The sequence below is a fragment of the Podarcis muralis genome, chromosome 10 (genome assembly GCF_964188315.1).
Source record: "Podarcis muralis chromosome 10, rPodMur119.hap1.1, whole genome shotgun sequence".
In the NCBI taxonomy this organism is placed as follows: Eukaryota; Metazoa; Chordata; class Lepidosauria; order Squamata; family Lacertidae; genus Podarcis; species Podarcis muralis.
The window spans coordinates 67,659,987-67,685,275 of record NC_135664.1 but is presented as its reverse complement, the minus strand read 5'-3'; the positions used below and the strand labels follow the sequence as shown (position 1 = coordinate 67,685,275).

General features: G+C 46.1%; 1 protein-coding gene across 2 annotated transcripts in view; it reads right to left on the bottom strand.

The window, feature by feature from the left end:
- Positions 1-228: 228 nt before the first annotated feature.
- Positions 229-25,289, bottom strand: part of ITIH5 (inter-alpha-trypsin inhibitor heavy chain 5) — a 56,258-nt gene continuing 31,197 nt past the window's right edge. Inside the window, exons 8-14 of one of the 2 annotated variants that reach the window (XM_028747271.2) lie at positions 19,023-19,194; positions 16,530-16,839; positions 13,656-14,212; positions 12,101-12,154; positions 9,741-9,857; positions 5,956-6,333; positions 229-2,963 (exon numbers count right to left, since the gene is read on the bottom strand). In XM_028747271.2, coding sequence (XP_028603104.2) covers positions 2,662-2,963; positions 5,956-6,333; positions 9,741-9,857; positions 12,101-12,154; positions 13,656-14,212; positions 16,530-16,839; positions 19,023-19,194 — 1,890 coding nt within the window. In that variant the 3' untranslated portion in view covers positions 229-2,661. The remainder of the gene's footprint in view (positions 2,964-5,955; positions 6,334-9,740; positions 9,858-12,100; positions 12,155-13,655; positions 14,213-16,529; positions 16,840-19,022; positions 19,195-25,289) is intronic. The other variant, XM_077935343.1, reaches the window with a different exon arrangement.

The following is a 25,289-nucleotide window of genomic DNA, read 5'->3' as shown; positions in this document are numbered from 1 at the left end:
CAGAATAGAGTGGGACTATTACCTTGATTGGGACACTATATTTCTGTGGCTCTGTCGCTGATTGGATCGTGGCCTTCCCCCCAAGTTAGGGTCCACCCAGTTTTCATTTTTCCAGCAGAGGGGCTACCTATACTCAAGCTTATCTGAAAAATGAACTGGGAACTCTGGCCCCAAGTCTGAGCACTTGCGATAACCCAATGAAGCAAAAAAACAACAACACTCTGCACATTGTCAGAGACACCCTTTCCTTTATTATTCACGTGTCACCTGGGTGAGTCTGTTTTCCAAGGAGGACTGGAGGCTAAGTGCTGGTTTCAACTGGACCTGTGGATACACAGCATGTCAGATCTTCAGAGGTCTGCACACTGCACAATCAAACAATAGATTGGAAGCTGGAATGTCGGGATGCAGTCAGCTCAGTATGGTTTCTGGGGCTGCATTTCCTTTTTTAGCCTCAGTAAAATTGAATTAATATATTGACAGACCTCACAAAGGGATTTGTAAGGATATTACACAAACACTTTCCTAAATCTAGTCTCCCACCTTTTTTTCATTTAACAACAAAAATCTTCCTCAATTAATGATAAAAGAAATTGCACTGCAGAATTATCAAAGGAGAGTAAAATCCAGTGGGATGATTATGGGCAGGGGGCAGGGGTAGTATTGAGCTTACCATCATTTTGAGGTGGGTGATTTTTTTTGTGAGTGTACCATTGTTTCGTTCTGCAAATCATCCCACTAGTGGCCTGCATTCGTCAGCCTCCCCAGCTGCCCACCTTTAAATGAAAGCCTAAGGCAGGCATCCCCAAACTCAGCCCTCCAAATGTTTTGGGACTACAATTCCCATCATCCCTGAATGATGGTCCTGTTAGCCAGGGATGATGGGAGTTGTAGTCCCAAAATATCTGGAGGGCCAAGTTTGGGGATGCCTGGCCTAGGGGAACACAGCAAGAGATAACTCCTCCCCTGGAGCGTTCACAGATCAACAAGTTCAGGCAGCCAGGGAGGCTGCACAGCACTGGAGAAGGGGGTTTATAATAAGATAAATAATAAGATAAATTCAAAGCACCATGGGGGGGGGGATTCTAAAGTGCCCTGAGGAACGAGGCAGGAAAATAGAAGCCTCTTTTCACAAGAAAGTTAGTAACTGGAGGGGAACAGATTTGGAAACCACGCTACCAAAAATGTTCTGTTCTAAGACAAAGGAGGCACTTGAAAGGAGCTTTCTGTTGCCTGCATTTACATGAATGTCCCACTGTGGAAGAACATGTGGATCCAGAGTTGGCCTCCACAGTCACTTACGGACTCATTGTTAAAACCGTGTTTATGGAAGACAATCTTACTCGGCTACGAGGGATTGCCAAAGAAGAAGATGACGACGGTGTAAATTGAGCTGTGCATGGACTTGCATTCTTATTCTTAACTAAAACATGGAAAACTGCCTTATAGTAAGTCAGACCATTGGTCCATCTAGCTCAGTAGTGCTTACATGGACTGGCAGCAACCCTTCAGGGTTTCAGACAGGGAGACATTCCCAGCCATATCCGGATATGGCCAGGGATTGGACTGGGAACCTTCTGCATGCAAACACAGGAAGACACTCTCCCCGCCAGAGAGAAGCTGTTTGGTTGCGATAGGCATGATTCATTTGAAGCGAAGGGCATTTAAATCCCATTGATCTCAAGGGAGAAATTAACCTTGCCTGCTGAAATCAATGGGATCTATTAAAAATGCTTCATTTGGGCTGATTTGTGACCTTTCAGACTCAATGAAAACGTAGCACCAGAACTGTGGAGTGCAAAAATATGCACTTTTAAAAATTGTTCATTCAAATGCATAGCTGTCAACTTACAGATTTGAAAATAAGGGACCAGCAGCCTCGAAAATAAGGGATCAGCAGCCAGAATAAGGGATTTTCAGAGCACAGGTAGGTTCAACTTCTGAGCCCCTCCGAGCCAAAGGCAGAAAGCCCAGCCAGCAGCCAAACAAAGCCTCAAGCGGTGGTTCCCACAGCGCAGCAACCCAGCAAAGGGATACAGCAGCAAGGGAAACCACACCGTCACCTCTCCGCTGGGAAGCGCTGAGCAAAGGCGAGTCCCCAGGCAACACAGCCAATTTGATCGGTACAAGGCATGCAAGCTTCACCCCCCCCAGTCATTCTTAGACTCCTTATTGGGTGAGCAACACAGCCAAGCAACACAGTTGGAGCCTCCCTCATCCCTGGCCGGCAGGGAGGGAGGGAGAGGAGCTGCTTCCTTTGAAACCCGGGAAATTTAAGGGACATCATCAATAAGGGACAGCAGCAGGACACAGTGCTGGGATAAGGGACTTTCCTGCCAAATAAGGCACAGTTGACAGCTATGCAAATGAAATAGCCCACATTCTGTAAGCTATTTCCTGTATTATGGGCACCGCGGACAATATTCGCAATCTTTTATTGTTCCTTTCTTTTTTAAAAGTCCACATTAGACCTTATTATAGTCACTCGGGAAAATGTCCTTTAGTGAACCAGAGAGCAGGCAGCTGTCTTGTATAAATGGAATTCCTTTTGAAGCAAATCTCGATTTCTTTGGCTTTACAAAACACTGTCAAAGTGCAGGAATTGCCTCGGGACCGGATGGCTTCCTATGTGTCAAAAAGCAAATGGGGTTCTTTTTCTCCTCAGAGTTGGTTTTCCGTCAAGGAGCTAGTCCCTGTGTCAAAAGGGTGAGAAGCCAAGTAATCCTTATAGGCACCGTCGATCAGTTTCTCTGCGTTGTTCTTGGCAAACCAGCAGTCCACTTCCTGTTCGCCATTATAGATCTTCCTCTGCTTCCATACGACGGGAATCAAGCGCCCTTTCAGCTCTAACGCTTTCCCAGCATTTATGTCCATGCTTTTCGTTAGGTTCCCACTGGTCATTTGGTGTCTTTCCCCCAGAGGCTCTTGGGTAGTGAGCTTAACGTCTTGGTGTAAGAACTGGCCTGTGTAGGAGGAAAGGGAGAGCTTGTCAGAGGCATGAATACAGATAAGTCTTGCAGTCATCTTGCAGCCACTCATAGCAGGGCCTTCACTGTGGTGGCTCCTGCCATGTGACCCATTCTCCCCTTAGAACAGAGGGGGAGATTGTTCAGCAATAAATTACACGGCATCTGTGAAGTTACCGTATTTTTCACTCCATAGGGCGCACCGGACCATAGGGCGCACCTAGTTTTTTTGGGGGGGAGGAAAAAAATATATTTCCCCCCCTCAGCCGTGGGGCTGGGGCGGGGGAAGCCCAAGCTTCCCCTGACCCCAGCCCCCAGAACAGGTCCAGGAGTGGCGACAAGATTGCGTGCAACCTCGCTGCCGCTCCCAGAGCTTGCGGGGCTGGGAATGGGGGAAGCCCGAGCTTCCTCCGACCCCAGCCCCCATAGCAGGCTGCTATCCGCAAGCCTTCGGAGCCCGGCAGGAACTCCCACCGCGCTCCGAAGGCTTGCAGATAGCTGCCTGAAGCCTGGAGAGCGAGAGGGGTCGGTGCGCACCGACCTCTCTCGCTCTCCAGGCTTCAGCGAAAGCCTGCATTCGCTCCATAGGACGCACACACATTTCCCCTTCATTTTTGGAGGGGGGAAAGTGCGTCCTATAGAGCAAAAAATACCGTAACTCTTTATTTAAGGAAACAAGGTCGACTCAGGGGGGCAGTCCTACTGAGCACAGCAGTTTGTCCCAGTAGATCTTGCACCTATGACACAGTTGGGACTGAAGGTCCCCACCTCTTTCCCACATTTGTCCTCCTCCCCCAGGTCCTTCCTAGGAATCTGAGGCTCCCCCAGCATGCCTGTCTCTCTTCCTCCCTCTTCATACCCCTTCTGGTCCTGGGAGACCAGAGGTGGGGGAGCTAGTCACAGCAGCAGGAGGAGACACCTCGGCTTCTTCACAAATTTGTGTGATGGCCTGGGATTCGGACTCGGAGGCTGAACCTGAGGAATCCCAGCCTGCACAGGAGTCCCCGCCTCCAGAACCAGCTGAGCCGAGGCTTGAGCCTGAAGGGTCCTCACCTGTGCTGGATCCTCAGGTGCAGGCACCAGCTGAGTCTGCTCTGGCTCCTGAGGTGATGGAGGACCCATTGCCTGCAGGTGCTCCACTCTCAGCCCCATCAGAGGAAGCTGAGGTTGCCTATGGGTCCACTAACCCTCCAGCCTCTCCTGAGCTGCAGAGGCTCAGGGCAGAGAGGTGGAGGGAACTAAGTTCCTGCAGGAGGAGTGCTCGCCTCCAGGCCAGGAGAGGCGAGTCACCTGTGGACCGGGGCCGCCCTATGCCTCGAGGCAGAGAAAAGCCAGCCAGCCCCAGTCCCAGGTTGCGGGAGCAATGTTGTTGGTAGCCTGTTCCTGCCTGCACCCTGTCCTGCTCTTCTGCCAGAGTTCCTGACCTCACCTGACTCCCTGCCTTGGATCCCACTTCAGTTTTGATGGACAGCCTCCATACTGCACCCTCAACCTCGGACTGGACTCGGACCTCGCCTCAAGGTTAACCCTCGGGACCAGCACAATTTGACCCATCTCTGCCTCTTGGACTCCCTCCTCTCTTGCATCTGCCTCTGATTCTGGACTGCTATCTGCCACAGCCTCTTCCTGCTCACTAAGTCCTGTTACCTCTTTTATTAAAACTATAGCGTGATTAGTTTTTAGACGCACAAAGAGTCAAGGGTCTATCACCCAACCACCACTGACACAGGATTCTTTATAGCTGGGATATATTCCAAAAACATGAATATTGATAATGTAATAAATAAATAATAAGAAGAAGAGTTTGGATTTGATACCCCGTCTTTCACTCCCCTTCAGGAGTCTCAAAGCGGCTGACATTCTCCTTTCCCTTCCTCCCCCACAACAAACACTCTGTGAGGTGAGTGGGGCTGAGAGACTTCAGAGAAGTGTGACTGGCCCAAGGTCACCCAGCAGCTGCATGTGGAGGAGCGGAGACGCGAACCCGGTTCCCCAGATTACGAGACTACCGCTCTTAACCACTACACCATACTGGCTAAAGAAGGATGCTCTCTCTTCCCTTAAGTAGCCAAAACACTAGCCCTCTGCTGCAAAAGTGTGGCTTGGTGGAACCCCAAGTATTGCAAGAATTCCAAAGATCTTGGGGGGGGGAGTCCTAGAGAGGCATACCTCCCATGCTCAGTGGCCACTGAATGCTAACTTGGGGGTGGGGGTGGGAATGGGGAGAGAACAGGGGAGGGAAGAGAAGGAGGAGCAATAACCCTGAACAGAAGCATTCTACACTGTGTAGACACTGTGAGAGCCAGTGTGGTGTAGTGGTTAAGAGCGGTAGACTCGTAATCTGGTGAACCGGGTTCGCTTCCCCGCTCCTCCACATGCAGCTGCTGGGTGATCTTGGGCTAGTCACACTTCTTTGAAGTCTCTCAGCCCCACTCATCTCACAGAGTGTTTGTTGTGGGGGAGGAAGGGAAAGGAGAATGTTAGACGCTTTGAGACTCCTTAGGGTAGTGATAAAGCGGGATATCAAATCCAAACTCTTCTACACTGCAACATTTTGTTGCATGTCCCCATTTGCCTCATTCTTAAAAGTGCAAAAACGGCAGCTGGGGGGGCACAGGAGGGCGAGTTCACGCGCTCTGCTGGACCCCTAAGATCCCCACTCCTCCATGGGGAGTTTTTCGGGGGGGGTGCCTAGCCCTGGCGCTCACCCCCAAACCTCTAGCCGCCAGAACCGTGCTGTCGTTTAAGCGGACGACACAGAGAGTGCCGCCATTGCCTCTGCAGCAAACCAGAAGTCCACCATTTGCCTCACTCTTAAAAGGATAGGCATTGTACCAACTCATTCTTGCACAATTGGGATCTTCTGCTTCCCAGTTTGAAGTTCCCTGTCCCTAATTCCTGGAGTCGGTGCTGGGATAAGCTGGAGCATCCGATCTAATTTAGGCTCCATGGCCTGGCGCCATACGTTCTCAGAGTGTTTCCCTCTTACCGATCAGCCCATGGGAGCTTGGGGAAAGGCCTTGGCTGTTGGAGATGTAGAAGCCCAGATGATCCTTTTGGTAGGGAGCGGGGTTCTTGTAGTGGTGGATCAGAACGACGAAACCGACGGTGCCCCTTATGGCCACGGTGACGTTGGAACGGGCCGCAATGGACACCTCGAGGTTCCTGCTTGCTACTGTGGCGCTGCGGTCGCAAGGCAGGATGAGCCTCTTCCCATCATCCATGATGACCTTCGTGGGAGTGACCTCCAGGTAGGACCTTTCTGGTTTGTTGCTGAGAATGGTGATGCTTCTGAAGTAGGTCCTTTGCTTCTTGTGGCCTCTACGAGGGGCAGGGGCTCCCACCAGCTGGCCATTCACGGTCACACCTGAAGGGGCATGGAAGAAGCAAAAGGCAATGGTTCGGATGCTGAGCTGAGAGGAACGTTCAGGAAAGACAAGCTTTTGTAGAGTCTGCAACATGAATTGGATTTCTGAGACACACTTTTATTTTTGAGGATCATAAAATTTCAGAGTTGGAAGGGACCCCAAATATAGTCTCTTCCAACCCCTTGCAATGCAGGAATCTCAACTAAAGAATCCATGGCAGATGGCCATCCAACCTCTGCTTAGAAACCTCCAAGGAAGGAGAGTCCACCATCTTCCGATGGAGTCCGTTTCACTATTGAATAGTTCTTCCTAATATTTAAACTTCTTATAGACTTTCTGCATGGAAGGGAAAATGAACTTGTAATATCTGGATTTGAAGACTGACAAAATATTGGTTTATAAAAAATAGAACAGTTGGATGTTAATGAATGAATTGTATATTTAGCCGCAGGACAGAGAACCAAAAATCATTTTATTATTTTATTTTATTTTATTTTATTTTATTTTATTTTAATTTCTCTCTTTTTCTTTTTCTTTTTCTCTTACCCCCACCCCCACCCCACTTTCCCTCTTTTCTTCTTTTTGCTTTTCGTTCCTTTTTAGGTTAGATTGTTAAAAGCATTTCTTTTATTCTGGTGTATTACAAAAAGAAACTTGCATTGGCTATGGACTTTGGGCAAGTATCAATCAAAATGAATATTTGCAGAAAGTTCTTCCTAAAAGAAAAGCACATACTTGGGTAAAGTATGCATAAAAGGAAAAATTGGAACACTGAATTATGGAGTGAGTGGAACAAGGTAGATAGATTCCTCTTAAAGGTCTTGTTTGCCTTCTCTTTTGTAAAACTATGCTTGCCTTGTCTTCCTCACTCTCGTGGTCACCCCTGGCTGGTCAAGAACTTTGCTGCCATATAAATAATCCTCTTACAAATCACAGCTGCTTAGGAATTCCAGGCCAGATCAGAAGCTCAAGACCTTTAAACCATTAGGACGGAAACATTTTAACTCAAGAGCTCCCATCAGCTTGACTTAATCTGCTTCTGGAGGCAAACTGTACCAAAGGAATTGGGGACGGAGGAGACGGGGGAAGACAAGGGTCCAAATCCACACAGACATTCAATGACATGGCTGTCAACGTTTCCCTTTTTTAAAGGGAAATTCCCTTATTCTGAATAGGATTCCTCGCAAGAAAAGGGAAAAGTTGACAGCTATGTTCAATGATGGAAGTGAGAGCGGGACCATAAAGAGGGCTGATCGCTGAAGAATGGATGATTTTGAATTATGGTGCTGGAGGAGACTCTTGAGAGTCCCATGGACTGCAAGAAGATCAAACCTCTCCATTCTGAAGGAAATCAGCCCTGAGTGCTCACTGGAAGGACAGATCCTGAAGCTGAGGCTCCAATACTTTGGCCACCTCATGAGAAGAGAAGACTCCGTGGAAAAGACCCTGATGTTGGGAAAGATTGAGGGCACAAAGAGAAGGGGGCGACAGAGGACGAGATGGTTGGACAGTGTTCTCAAAGCTACCAGCATGAGTTTGACCAAACTGTGGGAGGCAGTGGAAGACAGGAGTGCCTGGCGTGCTCTGGTCCATGGAGTCACGAAGAGTCGGACATGACTAAACGACTAAACAACAATGTTCAATGATGACAACATGGTTGCCTTTATCAGGTCATTCAGCCATCAGAAACAGGAAGTGTAGGTGGGGAGGCTTGCCCCTCCCTTCCCTCTGCTGTGGCCCCGATCCAGATAATTACCTTTGCATTTTGGAGAAGGAAATTATAGGGAGGTCCAGGCATGGAACTCCACAAAACTCTGGTGTAACATGTTTCTTGGAGGCTCCTGGTGTTTGACACTGTATGGCAGGGGTAGCACTTGGTATTCGTTGCTATTTTTATTCCCATTCCTTGCCTGTTGTTCAGCACAAGGTCCCAGTGTGGGTTACAGCAGTGGTTTTGAACCAGTGTGCCATGAATGATGGTCAGGGATGCCGTGGGCAACACTGTTCCTCTTTCCTTCCCTCCTTCTTCTGATGCCCTTTAGCATCTCTGCCTCCCAGCACAGCTGTTTGTTGCAGCAGCCCTGACTACAAGCTCCCCAGGCAAATGGTGCCTCTGGGGCTGGCCAGGCAGTGCTTCCTAGGCCCCTGTGGGGCAGTGTGAGAAGGCACCTCTCTTTGGAGCAGAAGGGCAACTCAGAGACCCAGTGCTTCCTCCCCAATCACTTTTAAACGAATGTTTGGAGCCACTGCTGAAGGATAAGGAGAACGATGGACTTTTTTTGCATGCTGCTAATCTAGCTCTACTGAGACGCGGGTGGCGCTGTGGGTTAAACCACCGAGCCTAGGACTTGCCGATCAGAAGGTCAGCAGTTTGAATCCCCACGACCGGGTGAGCTCCCACTGCTCGGTCCCTGCTCCTGCCAACCTAGCAGTTCAAAAGCACGTCAAAGTGCAAGTAGATAATTAGGTACCGCTCTGGCAGGAAGGTAAACAGCATTTCCATGCACTGCTCTGGTTCACCAGAAGCAGGTTAGTCATGCTGGCCACATGACCCGGAAGCTGTACGCCGGTTCCCTCGGCCAATAAAGCGAGATGAGCACCACAACTCCAGAGTCAGTCATGACTGGATCTAATGGTCAGGGGTCCCTTTACCTTTACCTTTAATCTAGCTCTAGGGACACGGGTGGCACTGCGGTCTAAACTGGATGAGTTCCTGAGCAAAGATAATCATGCAGACCCAAAATTTACTGAAAAGCTGTGGGCGTACGTTACCATCAACCAACTGATGGCGGAGAGGTGTGAAGGAAAGCACTCAGTGGAATTCTTAGAGCCTTCCCAGAAGAGGAAGAATTTCTGTAATTCTAGCTCTGAAATAATGCTAGCTGGGACCCAGTACTAGTGATTCTGTGTACTGTACAGTTAGTATGCATTCTGTGGAGTGGGATTGTGACTGGATCAGTTTAAAGGCAAACTTGCTTAAGTCACCCTTTAAGAAGTGTGGGTGGCAGTGTGGGTTAAACCACAGAGCCTAGCGCTTGCCGATCAGAAGGTCGGCAGTTCAAATCCCCGCAACAGGGTGAGCTCCCGTTGCTCGGTCCCTACTCCTGCCAACCTAGCAGTTCAAAAGCACATCAAAGTGCAAGTAGATAAATAGATACCGCTCCGGCGGGAAGGTAAACGGCGCTTCCGTGCACTGCTCTGGTTCGCCAGAAGCGGCTTAGTCATGCTGGCCACATGACCCGGAAGCTGTTTGTGTACAAATGCCAGCTCCCTCGGCCTATAGAGCGAGATGAGTGCCACAACCCCAGAGTTGTCCAAGACTGGACAACTCTGTCAGGGGTACCTTTACCTTTAATCTATCTCTGCTGATACAGAAACTAAACATTTCTTTCTTCTTCCAACATACCAGAGTTCTTATGGTCAGAAACCAATCTGAGGATGTCTCCTGGCTCCCCGTCAATGTTGAAGCAGACCGTTAGCTTGCTCAAGGGGAAATCGACGACAAAATGAGGGTCCCCATCGGCTGGAAAGACAAGAATTAAATAATAATAATACGGAGTCACAGACTTTAAGGCTCCCACTCAAACCAGCACACACAGCATCAAACAAAAATGCTACCCCATTTGCAGAGAGACCTCTTGCTTCTCTCCTCCATCATCAGCACCACCATGAACATTTTGTAGCTTTGGGGGTAAGGTTATCCTAAAAGGAAAAACAAACTAGACCATAGGTAAGACTCCAAAGAAGACCATCCGCAATGGACTACTGTTGAATGTAGGGAAATGAATTTGAGATGCCTTCAAGACTACGATTTATTTTGGCAGATGTTTTTGTGGGTTTTATCTAATGGAGCTTGGAATGAGCCTCAAGCTCACTCTAGCTTCCAATATTGGTTGTGTGCACCAACCATAGTCTGCCATGTTTTGGATGAAACAAAGAAACAAACTATGGTTTGTCTTGAAGCAGGATAGGCAGGTGGAGGTCATTGGGCATTTAGCAGAAAAGGGGTAAAGAGTTGAGGCTCATTCCACACCCCTTAAAAAAATTATTTATGCTTTTCAGATTTATACATTTCACTGATTTTACAATCATTTTGACATTTCAAAACTCAACTTCCTTCCCCCTTTTTCTACAGTTCCTTAAATTTATTTTTAATACCATCCAAATTATCTTAATTTCCTCATTTATTCATCTACTTTAAATATAAACTCACTATAAAATTGCAGGTTATTACAATAATCTTGCCAATGTTCTTATCTGTTTGCAATTTATCTGTAAATATTCAATCAACTATTTCCATTCTTTTATAAAAAGTTTGTTGTCTTGATTTCTTATTCTTCTGGAAAGTTTCGCCATTTCTGCATATTCCATAAGCTTCTGTATCCATTCTTCCTTTGCCGGGACTTCTGCTTCTTTCCACTTATGGACAAGTAACATTCTTGCCTCTGTAGTAGCATACATGAATAAATTTCTATACATTTTAGGTAGCTCTGTCCCTATAATTCCCAAAAGAAAAGCTTCTGGTTTGTGTGTGCTTTTTTTTACAAAGGTTATTTTAAACATCCTTTTCATTTCATTATATATCATTTCCCAGTAAACATTAACCTTACTACAAGACCACCACATATGATAAAAAGAACCTTCTTTCCATTTCCAACACTTATTTGATTTAGATTTATACACATGAGGCTCATGCTGCTCTTGCGCATGTAACGTTGAACAACCCCATTGTGACATTTCTACACAAAGCTCAAAACATCCAATGAAAGGAAAGCACTTCAGTTATTGAACTGTTTTGCTGCCACATAAGTGAAATCCAAGTTGTGTTCACTTCTGGGTCAAAACTGGTGGCCTAATCTGCCATCAACATTTGGGGACAGTTCTTCCATGTCACACTTTGTTCCTTGAGACCAGCAGATGAGGGGTCATAGTTTAAGGTGCTCCCAACCCAACTTGGAAGAAATGGAGGCAGTGAGAGATTTTACTTTCTTGGGCTCCATGATCACTGCAGATGGTGACAGCAGCCACGAAATTAAAAGACGCCTGCTTCTTGGGAGGAAAGCAATGACAAACCTAGACAGCATCTTAAAAAGCAGAGACATCACCTTGCCAACAAAGGTCCATATAGTTAAAGCTATGGTTTTCCTAGTAGTGATGTATGGAAGTGAGAGCTGGACCATAAAGAAGGCTAATCGCCAAAGAATTGATTCTTTTGAATGATGGTGCTGGAGGAGACTCTTGAGAGTCCCATGGACTGCAAGAAGATCAAACCTCTCCATTCTGAAGGCAATCAGCCCTGAGTGCTCACTGGAAGAACAGATCGTGAAGCTGAGGCTCCAATACTTTGGCCACCTCATGAGAAGAGAAGACTCCCTGGAAAAGACCCTGATGTTGGGAAAGTTGGAGGGCACAAGAAGAAGGGGACAACAGAGGACGAGATGGTTGGATAGTATTCTTGAAGCTACCAGCATGAGTTTGACCAAACTGCGGGAAGACAGGAGTGTCTGGCATGCTCTGGTCCATGGGGTCACGAAGAGTCGGACACGACTAAACGACTAAACAACAACAACCCAACTTGTCTGCGGTCTCATGAATGGTGACGAGATCCAAGGCCTTCTTGGTAATATTCTCCTGCACTCAAAAGAGTCCTGCTTGCCCAGTGTACCGACGCCTTCTGGAGAAAACTGTTAAGACACTTCCAGAAAGTTTGTGCTAAGTTAAGAGAATATGCTGAACGGGAACGACCTGCCTTGCTAGGGGACTTACCTGATGTTTTCGTGACTTCAACTTTCTGTTTCGCTGGCTTTGCAACAACAGGCCCTAGATAGCCAGGAAAAAACAGGGAGGAGAAAACAAACATGATAAGCAATAACATGGCTATTTCATACTGTAATTTAAGGTTCCCTTTTGTCCAAAGAATATCATAGAATTGTAGAGTTGACTCAAAGAGCCACCTAGTCTAACCTATTGCAATGCAGGAATCACAACTATCTGAAGTTTCCCTCCTTTTTTCTTCTCTTCTTTAATTTCTGTATTTTAAAAAAATGCTTAATATTCGGTGCTTATTTCTGTATACTGCATTTTTCCTTTGTCCTTTCAAGCTTTAATGGTAGTAAAAATGGAATTGCAACAATATGCCGTATTGGCCTGAATATAAGCCTCACTTTTTTCCCCAAATTCTGACCGTGAAAAGTTAAAAGTGCAGCTTAAATTCGCGACTTTACAAAAATTGGCTTTTACGATATTGATGCTGAAACAGAAATATGGTAAAACGGAACGGGTGTGAGTGCCTGCGGAATATTAAGGGAGCGGCTTATATTTGGGTATACAGTGGTACCTCAGATTACATCCGCTTCAGGTTACATCCGCTTCAGGTTACAGACTCCGCTAACCCAGAAATAGTACCTTGGGTTAAGAACTTTGCTTCAGGATGAGAACAGAAATTGTGCAGTGGCGGTGCAGCAGCAGCAGGAGGCCCCATTAGCTAAAGTGGTGCTTCAGGTTAAGAACAGTTTCAGGTTAAGAACGGACCTCCAGAAAGAATTAATTATGTTACGCAAAGGTAACGTAACCCAAGGTACCACTGTATTGTCTTTTTTTCTCCCCCCCCCCCCGAATTTTAAAGGTGTGGCTTATATTTGGGTGCGGCTTATATTCGGGCCAATACGGTAGTTGTGGCTCAATATAAATGAATCCGTTTATGTGGGACTTAAATGACATTGCCTGCTCCACAGTTCTCCATTTAATTCCCCCTGCCATCGAGTTTTCTACTCTCCCCACCCAATGATCGGTCTGATTTCCACGGCCACTCAGCCTTCCCGGGGCTGTTTTGGGGCCTCTGCCCCCACCATATATTTCCCTAACTTCTGCAAGCCTTGGGGTCCCCCAGCCTGCTGAAACCTTCTCCTTGTACGTGAATAGGCTACATAAAGGCCAAAACTTGAAGAACCAGTGTGAGAAGAGCCAGTGTGGTGTAGTGGTTAAGAGCGGTGGACTCGTAATCTGGTGAACCGGGTTTGCTTCCCCGCTCCTCCACATGCGGCTGCAGGGTGACCTTGGGCTAGTCACACTTCTCTGAAGTCTCTTAGCCTCACTCACCTCACAGAGTGTTTGTTGTGGGGGAGGAAGGGAGAGGAGATTGTGAGCCGCTTTGAGACTCCTTCGGGTAGTGATAAAGCGGGATATCAAATCCAAACTCCTCTTCTTCTTCAAACCAAGACCACAACTAAACTGCATGGTGACAGACACATTGCATTCCCACATCGTTTGACATAATACCTGAAAACCATTCAGAACATAAGAAAATACGCATCATGCTTACCTGATGGTGCCCGGTGACCTTGAAGTCCCTGTACGATCTCCCCAACTCCTTCGGTTGATGGGCCGGTGTAAACCTCCTTTGGGAGGTCTGCCTGGCTCGCAAGCTCCTTCATCTTCAGCATGGTGAAGGGGGTGACGAAATTGTACGCGAGGGCCAGCTTCTCGGCTCTCTCCCTCAACGTCTCCTTCTCCTCACTGTCGTCGCTCTTCAGCCAGGAGGTCATCAGCTCCTTGATGGTGAGGTAGCTCCAAGTCCGTTCGACGTAGTTCTGATCATCCGTGGGGTCTTCGGCACCACTGGAGGCCAGTCCAACGTGGTTTTTGCCAGAGAGGTCTACGGCCACGTCCGTTTTCAAGAGGACATACTTGTCGCTGTTGCTGGCCGTCACCTCCACATGTAAGCGGTCGGCTGTCTTGTTGAAGAGCTTCCCGGCAATGACAATTTCAGAGCCATTGAAGTAGTTGGGGAAGAGGTTCTGGGTCACTTGCTCCACGCTGTCTGTTGGGTAATCGATCCGGATGTCAGAAAGAAGAGGTGTCCCGATCTCGTCATAGAATCTGCATAGGTAGGTACAGTTTGTTATTAAGAAGCTCCAAGGGGTGACATTACTGATATATAAGCAGAGCATATGGTTGGATAGTGTTTTCGAGGTTACCAGCATGAGTTTGACCAAACTGCGGGAGGTAGTGGAGGACAGAGGTGCCTGGCGTGCTCTGGTCCATGGGGTCATGAAGAGTCGGACACGACTAAACGACTAAACAACAACAACAAGCAGAGCATAGTGGAAGCAGACAGGCGTCCTTACAGCAGATAACAAATATAATAGCCCTGCATCAGATTCCTAACTTGTGCAGCGCTGTGGTCTAAACCATTGAGCCTCTTGGGCTTGCCGATCAGAAGATCAGCGGTTCGAATCCCCGTGATGGGGTGAGCTCCCATTGCTCTGTCCCAGCTCCTGCCAACCTAGCAGTTTGAAAGCACGCCAGTGAGGGGAGCACCCTGTTGCAACAGTTCAAGAAAGATCAGGCTTACTAGCTGCTTTGCTTCTCAATATTCTCTGGTTGGCCTCTGTTATTTTCTCCGACCGATGGACAATCTGCAAAGGACTCTATAAGGACTCTTGTGTCCCCCATAAGGGAATCAGGGCAGATTTTCGTTTATTACAGACCAGTGGTCTGACTCGCCAACTACCTATGTCCCTACGAGCAGCACAAAGTCCACAGCAAACTGCCTTGCGGAAGTTTTTTGAAGTTTGACAGCTTGCTCTCCTTTCCCAGGCTTAGAGAGAGAAAGTTGGCAGAAGCAGGGTTTTTATGGAGACAGTGTGACTTTTGCAGCTGCTGCTAAAGTTGCAAAACAATGAAGCAGGGACGGAGGAATGGAGAACTTCTGAAACAACAATGGGACACTAGCCCAGCAAGAACTGGCAAAAGACAGACATAATATTCTATGTGGACGGGAAGAAACATTACAGACAGAATAATTGCCACACACAGGAAGGAGTGAGTTTGAATGCTTCACCTCTGTAGGTGTACAAATCATTTAATGTGTTGATACGAATGGAAGTCATTAAAACTGCAGTTGCGATATAAGGGATTGGTATCTTGACTGGAGCGTAATTGAAATTTATAAGAGTTTGGAACGCAGAAATAAAATAAATCATCAAACCATTAATTCTAGCACGGGGGCACCTAGATTGTATAATTTGGCATCTCAGTGATTGCTATTATTAATTTGGCATTGTTATAATGAGGCATTGTTATTGGATTGTTGTAACTGAAAACTAATAAAAACTTATTATTAAAAAATAAAATAAAAAATAGTGTAGATTAATGTATTTTTAACCTTCTGTTGGAAGCCGTCCAGAATGGCTGAGGAAACCCAGCCAGATGGGTGGAGTAGAAATAATAAATTATTATTATTATTATTATTATTATTATTATTATTATTATTATTAATTATTAACCCCACAGGAAACCAGAATGTTTCTCCACAGACTTACTAACTGAAAACAGAGAACTGGAAATATATATTATAAGGGACCGTTTAGGGGTGGAGGGAAGTCAATATATAAATCAGGGAGTTGAGTCAGAAGTAGCAAAAGGAGATATTACTAAAATAGAAGAGGACCATAAGATGGCTTGTATTCCTTATATAAGATGTGTATCTGAGAGTATTTTTCTTTTAGTATTTCTTTTCTTTATATTTTCTTTCTTTCTTTCTTTCTTTCTTTCTTTCTTTCTTTCTTTCTTTCTTTCTTTCTTCTATTTTGTTTGTATATGTAATATGGATATGTAAAGGTAAAGGAACCCCTGACCATTAGGTCCAGTCGTGGCTGACTCTGGGGTTGCGGCGCTCATCTCGCTTTACTGGCTGAGGGAGCCGGCGTACAGCTTCCGGGTCATGTGGCCAGCATGACTAAGCCGCTTCTGGCGAACCAGAGCAGCGCACGGAAACACCATTTACCTTCCCGTTGGAGCGGTACCTATTTATCTACTTGCACTTTGACGTGCTTTTGAACTGCTAGGTTGGCAGGAGCAAGGACTGAGTAATGGGAGCTCACCCCACCATGAGGATTCGAACCGCCAACCTTCTGATCGGCAAGCCCTAGGCTCTGTGGTTTAACCCACAGCGCCACCCAGGTCCCAATATGGATATGTATATGTACTTAATTTAAATAAAAAAATAAAAAAAATAGGCTGACCAACGGTTCAACTCTGCAACTTCCTACGTCGCTATGAGCAGCAATGAGTCCGCAACAAACTGCCTCGCGAAAGTGCCTCGGCCCCACCAAAGTCCACAGCTGGATTTGCGCCCGGCAAGCAGAACATCCAAACAGCCAGGGCTAAAACTAGTTCCGTTTTCTCCACTTACCCTTTCAGCTGTGCGGCAGCATCCTCGTCTTCCCGTACCCGCCGTGTCATCCCGCAATTCTCCAGCGCCAGCCTCTCCAATAGTTGGTAGTCCACGTCGTTGCCGATGCCGATGGTGAAGAGGCAGAACCTGTTGCGGATGGCCTCTTTGGTGTTGCTGACGATCTTGGCGGACTTCGTCTCTCCAACCGTCGGCCGCCCGTCTGTCAGGAAGATGATCAAGGAGACGCTCCGAGCTTCAATGTCGTTCTGGGTGATGTAGTCATTGAGGATCTGCGTGCTGATTTGCAGGGCTCCATTGATGTTTGTGCCTAGGAAGACACAGCAGAATTAACCTTTTGGGGCATGGGGAATAGGGACTTAGTTGCTCAGCCCCTTCCTCTGCCACTGATACTGCCTGTGTTTTCTTGCTGCTGTATGGAAAAACACATGAATCTGACCTTTGAAGCGTTTGTAAGTAAACCATTTTTAACTTACCCAGCATGTGGTAAGTGGGTAGATTTGAAAGCAACTTAAAAAGTCTAACACAGAGCTTTCCAAACTATGTGTCACGATTGCAGTGTGTCGGCTGCAGTGTGTAGGTGTGTTTTGCGAACGCTCCACACACTCCTCCCAGGGCTGGAAAAGGATTAGTTTAACTTTTGGTCCGCTAGTAAAACTGAACTAAAAGGGTAAAGGTAAAGGGACCCCTGACCATTAGGTCCAGTCGTGACCGACTCTGGGGTTGTGGCGCTCATCTCGCTTTACTGGCCGAGGGAGCCGGCGTACAGCTTCCGGGTCATGTGGCCAGCAGGACTAAGCCGCTTCTGGCAAACCAGAGCAGCGCACGGAAACACCATTTACCTTCCCGCCGGAGCAGTACCTATTTATCTACTTGCACTTTGACGTACTTTCGAACTGCTAGGTGGGCAGGAGCAGGGACCAAGCAACCGGAGCTCACCCCGTCGCGGGGATTCAAACCGCCGGCCGACTGTGTCGCAAAATGATGCATGTCTAAAAAAATGTGTCACCAACATGAGAAGTTTGGAAAGCTCTGGTCTAACAGCCTATATTTCCATGCTTTACCTTGCTGCACGTTTTGTGATTCAAAATCTCTGCTGGAGCTCTCTCACCAAAGAGTGCTTGCCCCAAACCTGGATAAGTCTTCCAGTGAAATCTCCTTCTATCGATCTATTCCCCCCCCCCTTAAACAAAATATTAACATAAAGTACATCAGTGCTGAGTTTGCTGTTCCACGGTTGGACTAAAGCTACCTAAGGTTCTTTGGAAATGTCCCACTGGGTGAGAAAGCTAATTCTTTCAGTATGTGTGTGTCAACAACCAAGTTGATTCCACCCTACCCTTGGCTTCACAGCTCTGCATGGTACATGCCAAAAATTATTCCCTCCTGTGATGAGCCAATACCCAGAGGCTCGTAACAACGTCTCTTTTCTGGAGGACTGAGAGTCTTTCCTAGCGTTCCATGAGAAGGCAAACTTCGTTTTCACTTGTCTCAGTATGACATGTGGATTTTCACAAAAGGGAATTAAGACAAATTCATGGAGGACTGTCCATAGCCACTAGTCGTGGTGGCCTTACGTTCAGAGAACCTGGATTTGGAGGTGGAGAGGAGACAGGCCAACACATCTGGGTTTCTTTCTCCTCTTGTAGGAGGAGGCAACCCCTCCTTTGCTTCCAAGTTCCAGTACCTTGTCTCTGTGCCCATAAGATCTGCTCGAATGGCAGATATCCAACAGGTATAGCTTTTCTCAGCCTAGAGATGTGGCTCTGGAAGAAAGCTGCACCTGCTGAACTTTTGGATCATAAGGTAAAGGTAAAGGGACCCCTGACCATTAGGTCCAGTCGCGGACGACTCTGGGGTTGCGGCACTCATCTTGCTTTACTGGCTGAGGGAGCCGGCGTACAGCTTCCGGATCATGTGGCCAGCATGACTAAGCCGCTTCTGGGGAACCAGAGCAGCGCACGGAAGCGCCGGAGCAGTACCTATTTATCTACTTGCACTTTGACGTGCTTTCGAACTGCTAGGTTGGCAGGAGCAGGGACCGAGCAATGGGAGCTCACCCCGTCACGGGGATTCGAACTGCCAACCTTCTGATCGGCAAGTCCTAGGCTCTGTGGTTTAACCCACAGCGCCACCTGCGTCCCTTTTGGATCATGTTGTTTAGTCGTTTAGTCGTGTCCGACTCTTTGTGACCCCATGGACTAGAGCACGCCAGGCACTCCTGTCTTCCAACTGCCTCCTGCAGTTCAAACTCATGTTGGTAGCTTCGAGAACACTGTCCAACCATTTGGATCATAAGTGTAGTCAAAAGTGTAGAGCACCTCTGTCGCAGAAAGGATTATTATTAAATAATAATAATAATAATAATAATAATAATAATATGGAATTTATTACGCTGGTGCAGCCTTCATTTGTGTGTTGTGTCATAAATGAAGTCACAGGTTCACTGAAAAAGCACAAGCCACCCCCCCACCCCCTTGGCACCAGGAGTACCTCCAGTAGGTGACATGTTATGGATGTAGACCTTGGCATCTCTTATGTTGTTGAGAGTCACGGGCACCAGCTGGTCTTGTTGCCAGACCTTGATTCGATTGGAGAAGCCAATAATATTGAAGTGATCCTCAGGCCTTAAATCCTGGAGAATAGTGAAGAGGGCATCTTTGGTCTGAAACGAGAGACGCAACCTGGATGTATATTTACACTAGATACAGCAACGTATACTAATAATAATAATGACAATAAAGATATTATTATTATTATTATTAATAATAATAATTTATTATTTGTACCCCGCCCATCTGGCTGGGTTTCCCCAGCCACTCTGGGCGGCTTCCAACAAAGATGAAAAATACACTAAAATGTCACATATTAAAAACTTCCCTGAACAGGGCTGCCTTCAGATGTCTTCTGAATGTCAGGTAGTTGTTTATCGCTTTGACATCTGATGGGAGGGCGTTCCACAGGGCGGGTGCCACTACCGAGAAGGCCCTCTGCCTGGTTCCCTGTAACTTGGCCTCTCGCAGTGAGGGAACCGCCAGAAGGCCCTCAGCGCTGGACCTCAGTGTCTGGGCTGAATGATGGGGTGGAGATGCTTCTTCAGGTATACAGGACCGAGGCTGTTTAGGGCTTTAAAGGTCAACACCAACACTTTGAATTGTGCTCGGAAATGTACTGGGAGCCAATGTAGGTCTTTCAAGACCGGTATTATATGGTCTCGGCGGCTGCTCCCAGTCACCAGTCTAGCTGCCGCATTCTATGCCGTATACATGCACTTTGCAGCAGTTTACAACTGGTTTTATTATTATTATTATTATTATTATTATTATTATTATTATTATTATTATTATTTCAATTGATTGATTCTACTTTGTGAGCTGCCCTGAGATCTACAATGAAGGGCAGTGTCTGCAAATTTAATTAATAAGAAGAACAATTACCGAAGTACCAAGAGATTACATGCATGTGTGAATGTGCGGTCACAGACAAAACACATTGCTGTAAGGAAGTTGTGCTTCCTTTTTTGCGGTTATCTGGCTATAACTTTTGTTTTTTTTTTTTTTATAAATTTTTTATTGCGTTTGATAGAATACAGGGAATTGAACAAACTTTGTTGCATCACATTATTCATTAAATTATCATTCCGTTGATATACAATTTCATGGCGTTACTAAAAATCAAAGTGGTGTTATGAGCCATCAAACCCCGGAAACACACTTTTCCCAAAAGGTTTCTGCAAATTTGCAAACTAGTGTACTTTGGTGAACCTTTCCTGATACACAGTATGATTACTGCTTTGCAAAAAAAAATCCATACTTTAACTGCACACTTTCTCCATGCCATGGATATTTTAATTAACCTATGTCATGTCTCCTCTTATTTGCCTTTTCTCGGAACCCAAACATCCCCAACGCTGCAATTAGATTCCCAGGATTCCAGATTTGTCTGGATTCCCCCACCCCATTACAAAAATATCTTTAATACTTCTGTAGTCCCATACCCTCTTTTCTTCCCATGCAACCCCTAAATCTTCTCCAAGGGTAGTGGGAACACCCAGAACAGATTTGTGGCAGAAGGAGGGGGGCAGGAAAGTCTCATTGAGCAGCTAAATGTCCTTGCGCTAGCAGGGCAGTTCATTTAGAAGGGCTGTAGCTCAGTGACAGAGCAGCAGTCTTGCATGCAGAGGGTTCTGGGTTCGAATCCCACCAAAGGAAACCCTGGAGACAAAACTGAGCTAAATGGACCAATTGTCTGGCTCAGTATGAGGTAATTTGTTTTGTTCCTGGATACCATTTATTTATTTATTTATTTATTTATTTAACAATATTCACACGCAATTGATTATAGTAAAACCTCTGAGTGGTTTACAGGAAATATTAAAAGTAACAGTAAAAACAACAACAACAGTTTAAAAACATTTTTTTAAAAAAATGATGGTTGCAGGTTTGATCCGCAATATGGGACAGCTACATATTCCTTCACTGCAGGGGGCTGGACTAGATGATCCTCAGGATCCCTTCTAACTCTTTAATTCTATGATTAAAATCAACAGTAAAAGAAATTAAAGGGGCATCAACATCTGTGTGTCTGGAGAGACTTGCCTAAAAAAAATTTTTTTTTAAGCAAGCACTGAAAACAGTACAGCAGAAAAGACTGCCTGGTGTCAATAGGCAGGGAGTTCCAAAGTTTGGATGCCACCACACTAAAATATCAATTTCTTACAACTGTGTAATGAGTATTTTATGTGGCACCTTTCTAAGTGTCCCTGCTGACTGATGTGCAATCTACATCGCTGGGGTCTTCTCAACCTGATTGGCACGTCAGCCACATTGACTGTTTCTGGAATCTTTGGCATGTTTTTGTTTAATATAATCTTTTATTCTCTTGCTAATGATGCTGTTATAAATGTGTATTTCACTACTCTCAGCAGCCAGAAACATCATAGCCAGACACTGGAGAGACCTGTCAGGAGTAAGCATGGACCAATGGTACCAAATAATATGGGAAACAGCCCTACTAGAAAAATTAACCAATAAACTGAAACTGACACAGGGACAAATAGAAGAAGACACCTTCACCCCGGTATGGCTCCCCTTTATCACATACACAGCCCAACAAGACAAGGACAAAAATCCACCAACGGCATACAAATCAATATGGCTAACCTGATCCAAAACACCCACCCACCCCACTCACACATGAAAACAAAGACCACCACAGCCGACCACAAATGAACAGCCACACCCTTGGCCAACCCCAACCTCTCTCACCACCAAAGGAACACAAGGGAACAGCAGAGAACCTGCATAAGCAACACTGACACAAAACCCCACATATATTAAGTAAAATAGAAACATCACCACCCGACCCCACCCCCACTCATCTTTCCCCCTATTCTTCCTAATGTCTCAACAAATGAAATTGATTTGTAAAAAAAAAAAGTTACATGGGGGAAAAAACATGAGAGAGAGAGAGACATTGCACATACATTTGTAAATCAAGAAAATCTTTAATAAAAATACATTTTTAAAAATATGTGTGTATTTTATATTTTACCTCCTTTAGCAATGCCTTGTTTTGAAATGTTTAAGGTAATATTTTCAGTTCCCTGTTAATTATGTTGCTTTGAATGTATAATTTCTTCTGTAATGCTTTGTTTTGATCTTTTAACGTAGGTTGTAAACTGCTTTGAGATTTTTTCCCCCTTTAAAAATATAAAGCGGTATAGAAATAAAATGAATTATAATAATAATATTTTCAAGGCGCCTGCGATGAAAGAACCCAAAGTCAAAAACGTCCACCCAGATGAACGTCTTCTACATTTGGGGTTATATAATTTGACAGACTCAAGTGCTAAATGATTGCTGCCTGCAATCCGATATTTAACACAACAGCTTCCCTGAAGAGCCCCGTGCCAAGTCCATTCCCTTTCCGTCTTCAAATATTGAAGGCTTCTTGGTCCCAGATGCAAGGATAAATTTGGAGAGCATCCGAAACATCTTAGTCGTCTCTGTTCAGCTTCCCTTGTGATCTCGAATGGAAGCTGATGATGTCATGGCAAAACACATTACCCACCGCAATGGAATCTGGAGTCATCCCACCAGCTGGTGGCCTTGGAGTCGAAAACCAAGGGCTATCAAGGACAATGAAGGGGGGTTTTGTGTCTGTGTTTTTTTAAAGAAACTTTTCCAGCACTGATGTGATTCAGTGGGGAGCATTTTGGACACAGGCCCGAGACACTAGTTTTGGTTGAAATCCTTGCTCATGTACATGCTGTGTGGCTTTTTGAACCACCCATTCTATCTCTAGCCTCAGTGCTCCATCTCAAAAATGGAGACATAAGACCAAAGGGTGTGGTCAAAAAGTAATCTAGTCAAGCATTCTGTTGAAATAAAAAAATTAAGGTCATATGTATCACTGCAGATGGTGACAGCGGTCACGAAATTAAAAGACGCCTGCTTCTTGGGAGAAAAGCAATGACAAACCTAGACAGCATCTTAAAAAGCAGAGACATCACCTTGCCGACAAAGGTCCGTATAGTTAAAGCTATGGTTTTCCCAGTAGTGATGTATGGAAGTGAGAGCTGGACCATAAAGAAGGCTGATCGCCGAAGAATTGATGCTTTTGAATTATGGTGCTGGAGGAGACTCTCAAGAGTCCCATGGACTGCAAGAAGATCAAACCTCTCCATTCTGAAGGAAATCAGCCCTGAGTGATCACTGGAAGGACAGATCCTGAAGCTGAGGCTCCAACACTTTGAGAAGAGATACTCGTGAGAAGAGAAGACTCCCTGGAAAAGACCCTGATGTTGGGAAAGATTGAGGGCACAAGGAGAAGGGGACAACAGGACAAGATGGTTGGACAGTGTTCTCAAAGCTGCAAACATTATTTTGCATGAGTTTGCGGGAGGCAGTGGAAGACAGGCGTGCCTGGCGTGCTCTGGTCCATGGGGTCACGAAGAGTCGGACACAACTAAACGACTAAAAAACAACATATATATATTCATAAATGTGCCGGCCACTCACGTACATGGATATGTGGACCACATGTCTGGAGCAGTACAGGAAAACCGCCCTGAAACCATTTTGACTCCCAAACTGACCAAATGTTTTCTCTGCAAGGAGGGAGGGGGTGAGGGAATCTTCCCATTGTCTCAGGAATTGGGAAATCAACATCTCAAAGCAATGGGCAGGAAAGGCAATCAGATAAGACATCAGATAACCTGACAGACAGGAAAAACAACAAGATTCAAATTTCTGTTGTAGACCACCTTTTCTGTGATGTAGGTATGATGTTTGTGGGGGGTGGTCTTGACCTACACCCCTTCTGTGATGTACGTATGATGTTTCTGGGGGTTGTTAGAAGATCTGCGATATTTCCTCTCCTCAGGAGAAACTGGCCACTCTCCAGGCACCCGGCATGATCTCCTGGTGACCTCCCTGTCTGCATTCCCGGCAGATGCAGGCAAGGTCTCGATCGGGGATCCTCCTCAAACGTGAGAAGAACACACCACTCTTCCCTGCCCTCCCCCAGGCAGGGGAAAGAGATAGACAGAAATGTATTTACATGCCTTTATTTCTGTCTTTGCAGCATTACAGAGAAACACGTCCTCTCTCATCAGACTCCATCAAGAGAGAGAAACTCCTCCTCCTGTACTTCCTGTACAGGTCACACTGAGCTATTTCCGGTGCTTTGCACTGAAATAAGACTCTCCCTCTGTTCCCACGGAACAGTTCCAACATTCCTATTATGTTTTGCTTTCCAGCCACCTGCTGCTCGCGGTTGCATTGCATCCATATCGTAACAGTCTTGAGCTCCAGGGAAGGCAATTTAAAATGTCTACATAGGGGCAGGCACACCTTGGTTCTGGGTCCTCCTCCTTTCCTGTTTGTGAGGGGAACACCCTGTTGCAACTGTTCAATAATCATTTAATCATACATCCTTTAACCCTGCTTGGAATTCCTCAGCACATGTAGTATTCCAGAGGTCGTTGTACTCCAGATCCTGTTACCTCTGACCATTTGCTGTCTGGGGCTGATGGGAGTCGGAGTTCAACAACCACTGGAGTGCCCTAGGTTCTCCATCTCTGGTCCAAGTCGTGGAGACCAAAGGCAGTTGGGAGAATGCTAACTGGGCACTTTCCACCTGTCCAAACTAGTGACAGGCTCATTCCCAGAAGCTGAGGTGACGGCATGAGGCCAGACGGAGGTCCCTCTGAAATGGGAGCCGTTGTTGGTGATATTTGTCTCACACAATCCCTCCGTTGTTACGCAGCGTGGGCCGGGGATTGGGGGCGGGGAGGTGGCCCCGGCTGGGAAGTGGAAGTCAAGTCAGTTCATAGGGACACAAGAGTTCAGCTGTTTAGAACGCACTCGCTTTGCCTCACGCAGCAAACTTCCTATGAAGTAATGGCCTGGCAACAATAACCCCATTCTGGTGCCTCGTCCATCTCCTTTCATCCACTCGGAGGCTAAGGACCACTTTCCTTTGCATGTTAGGTGACTATTATCTTGCCATTCTGTAAGCAGAGCCGGGCCAAAGAAACTTAGGAACACAGGAAGCTGCCTTATATACTGACTCAGCACTGTATACACTGGCTGGCTGAGGTTCTTGTGTTTTGATATATATATATATATATATATATATATATATATATATATATATATATATTCATAAATGTACCAACCAAGCCCATACATAGATGTGTGGACCACATGTCTGGAGCAGCACAGGAGGACCACCCTGAAACCATTTTCACTCCCA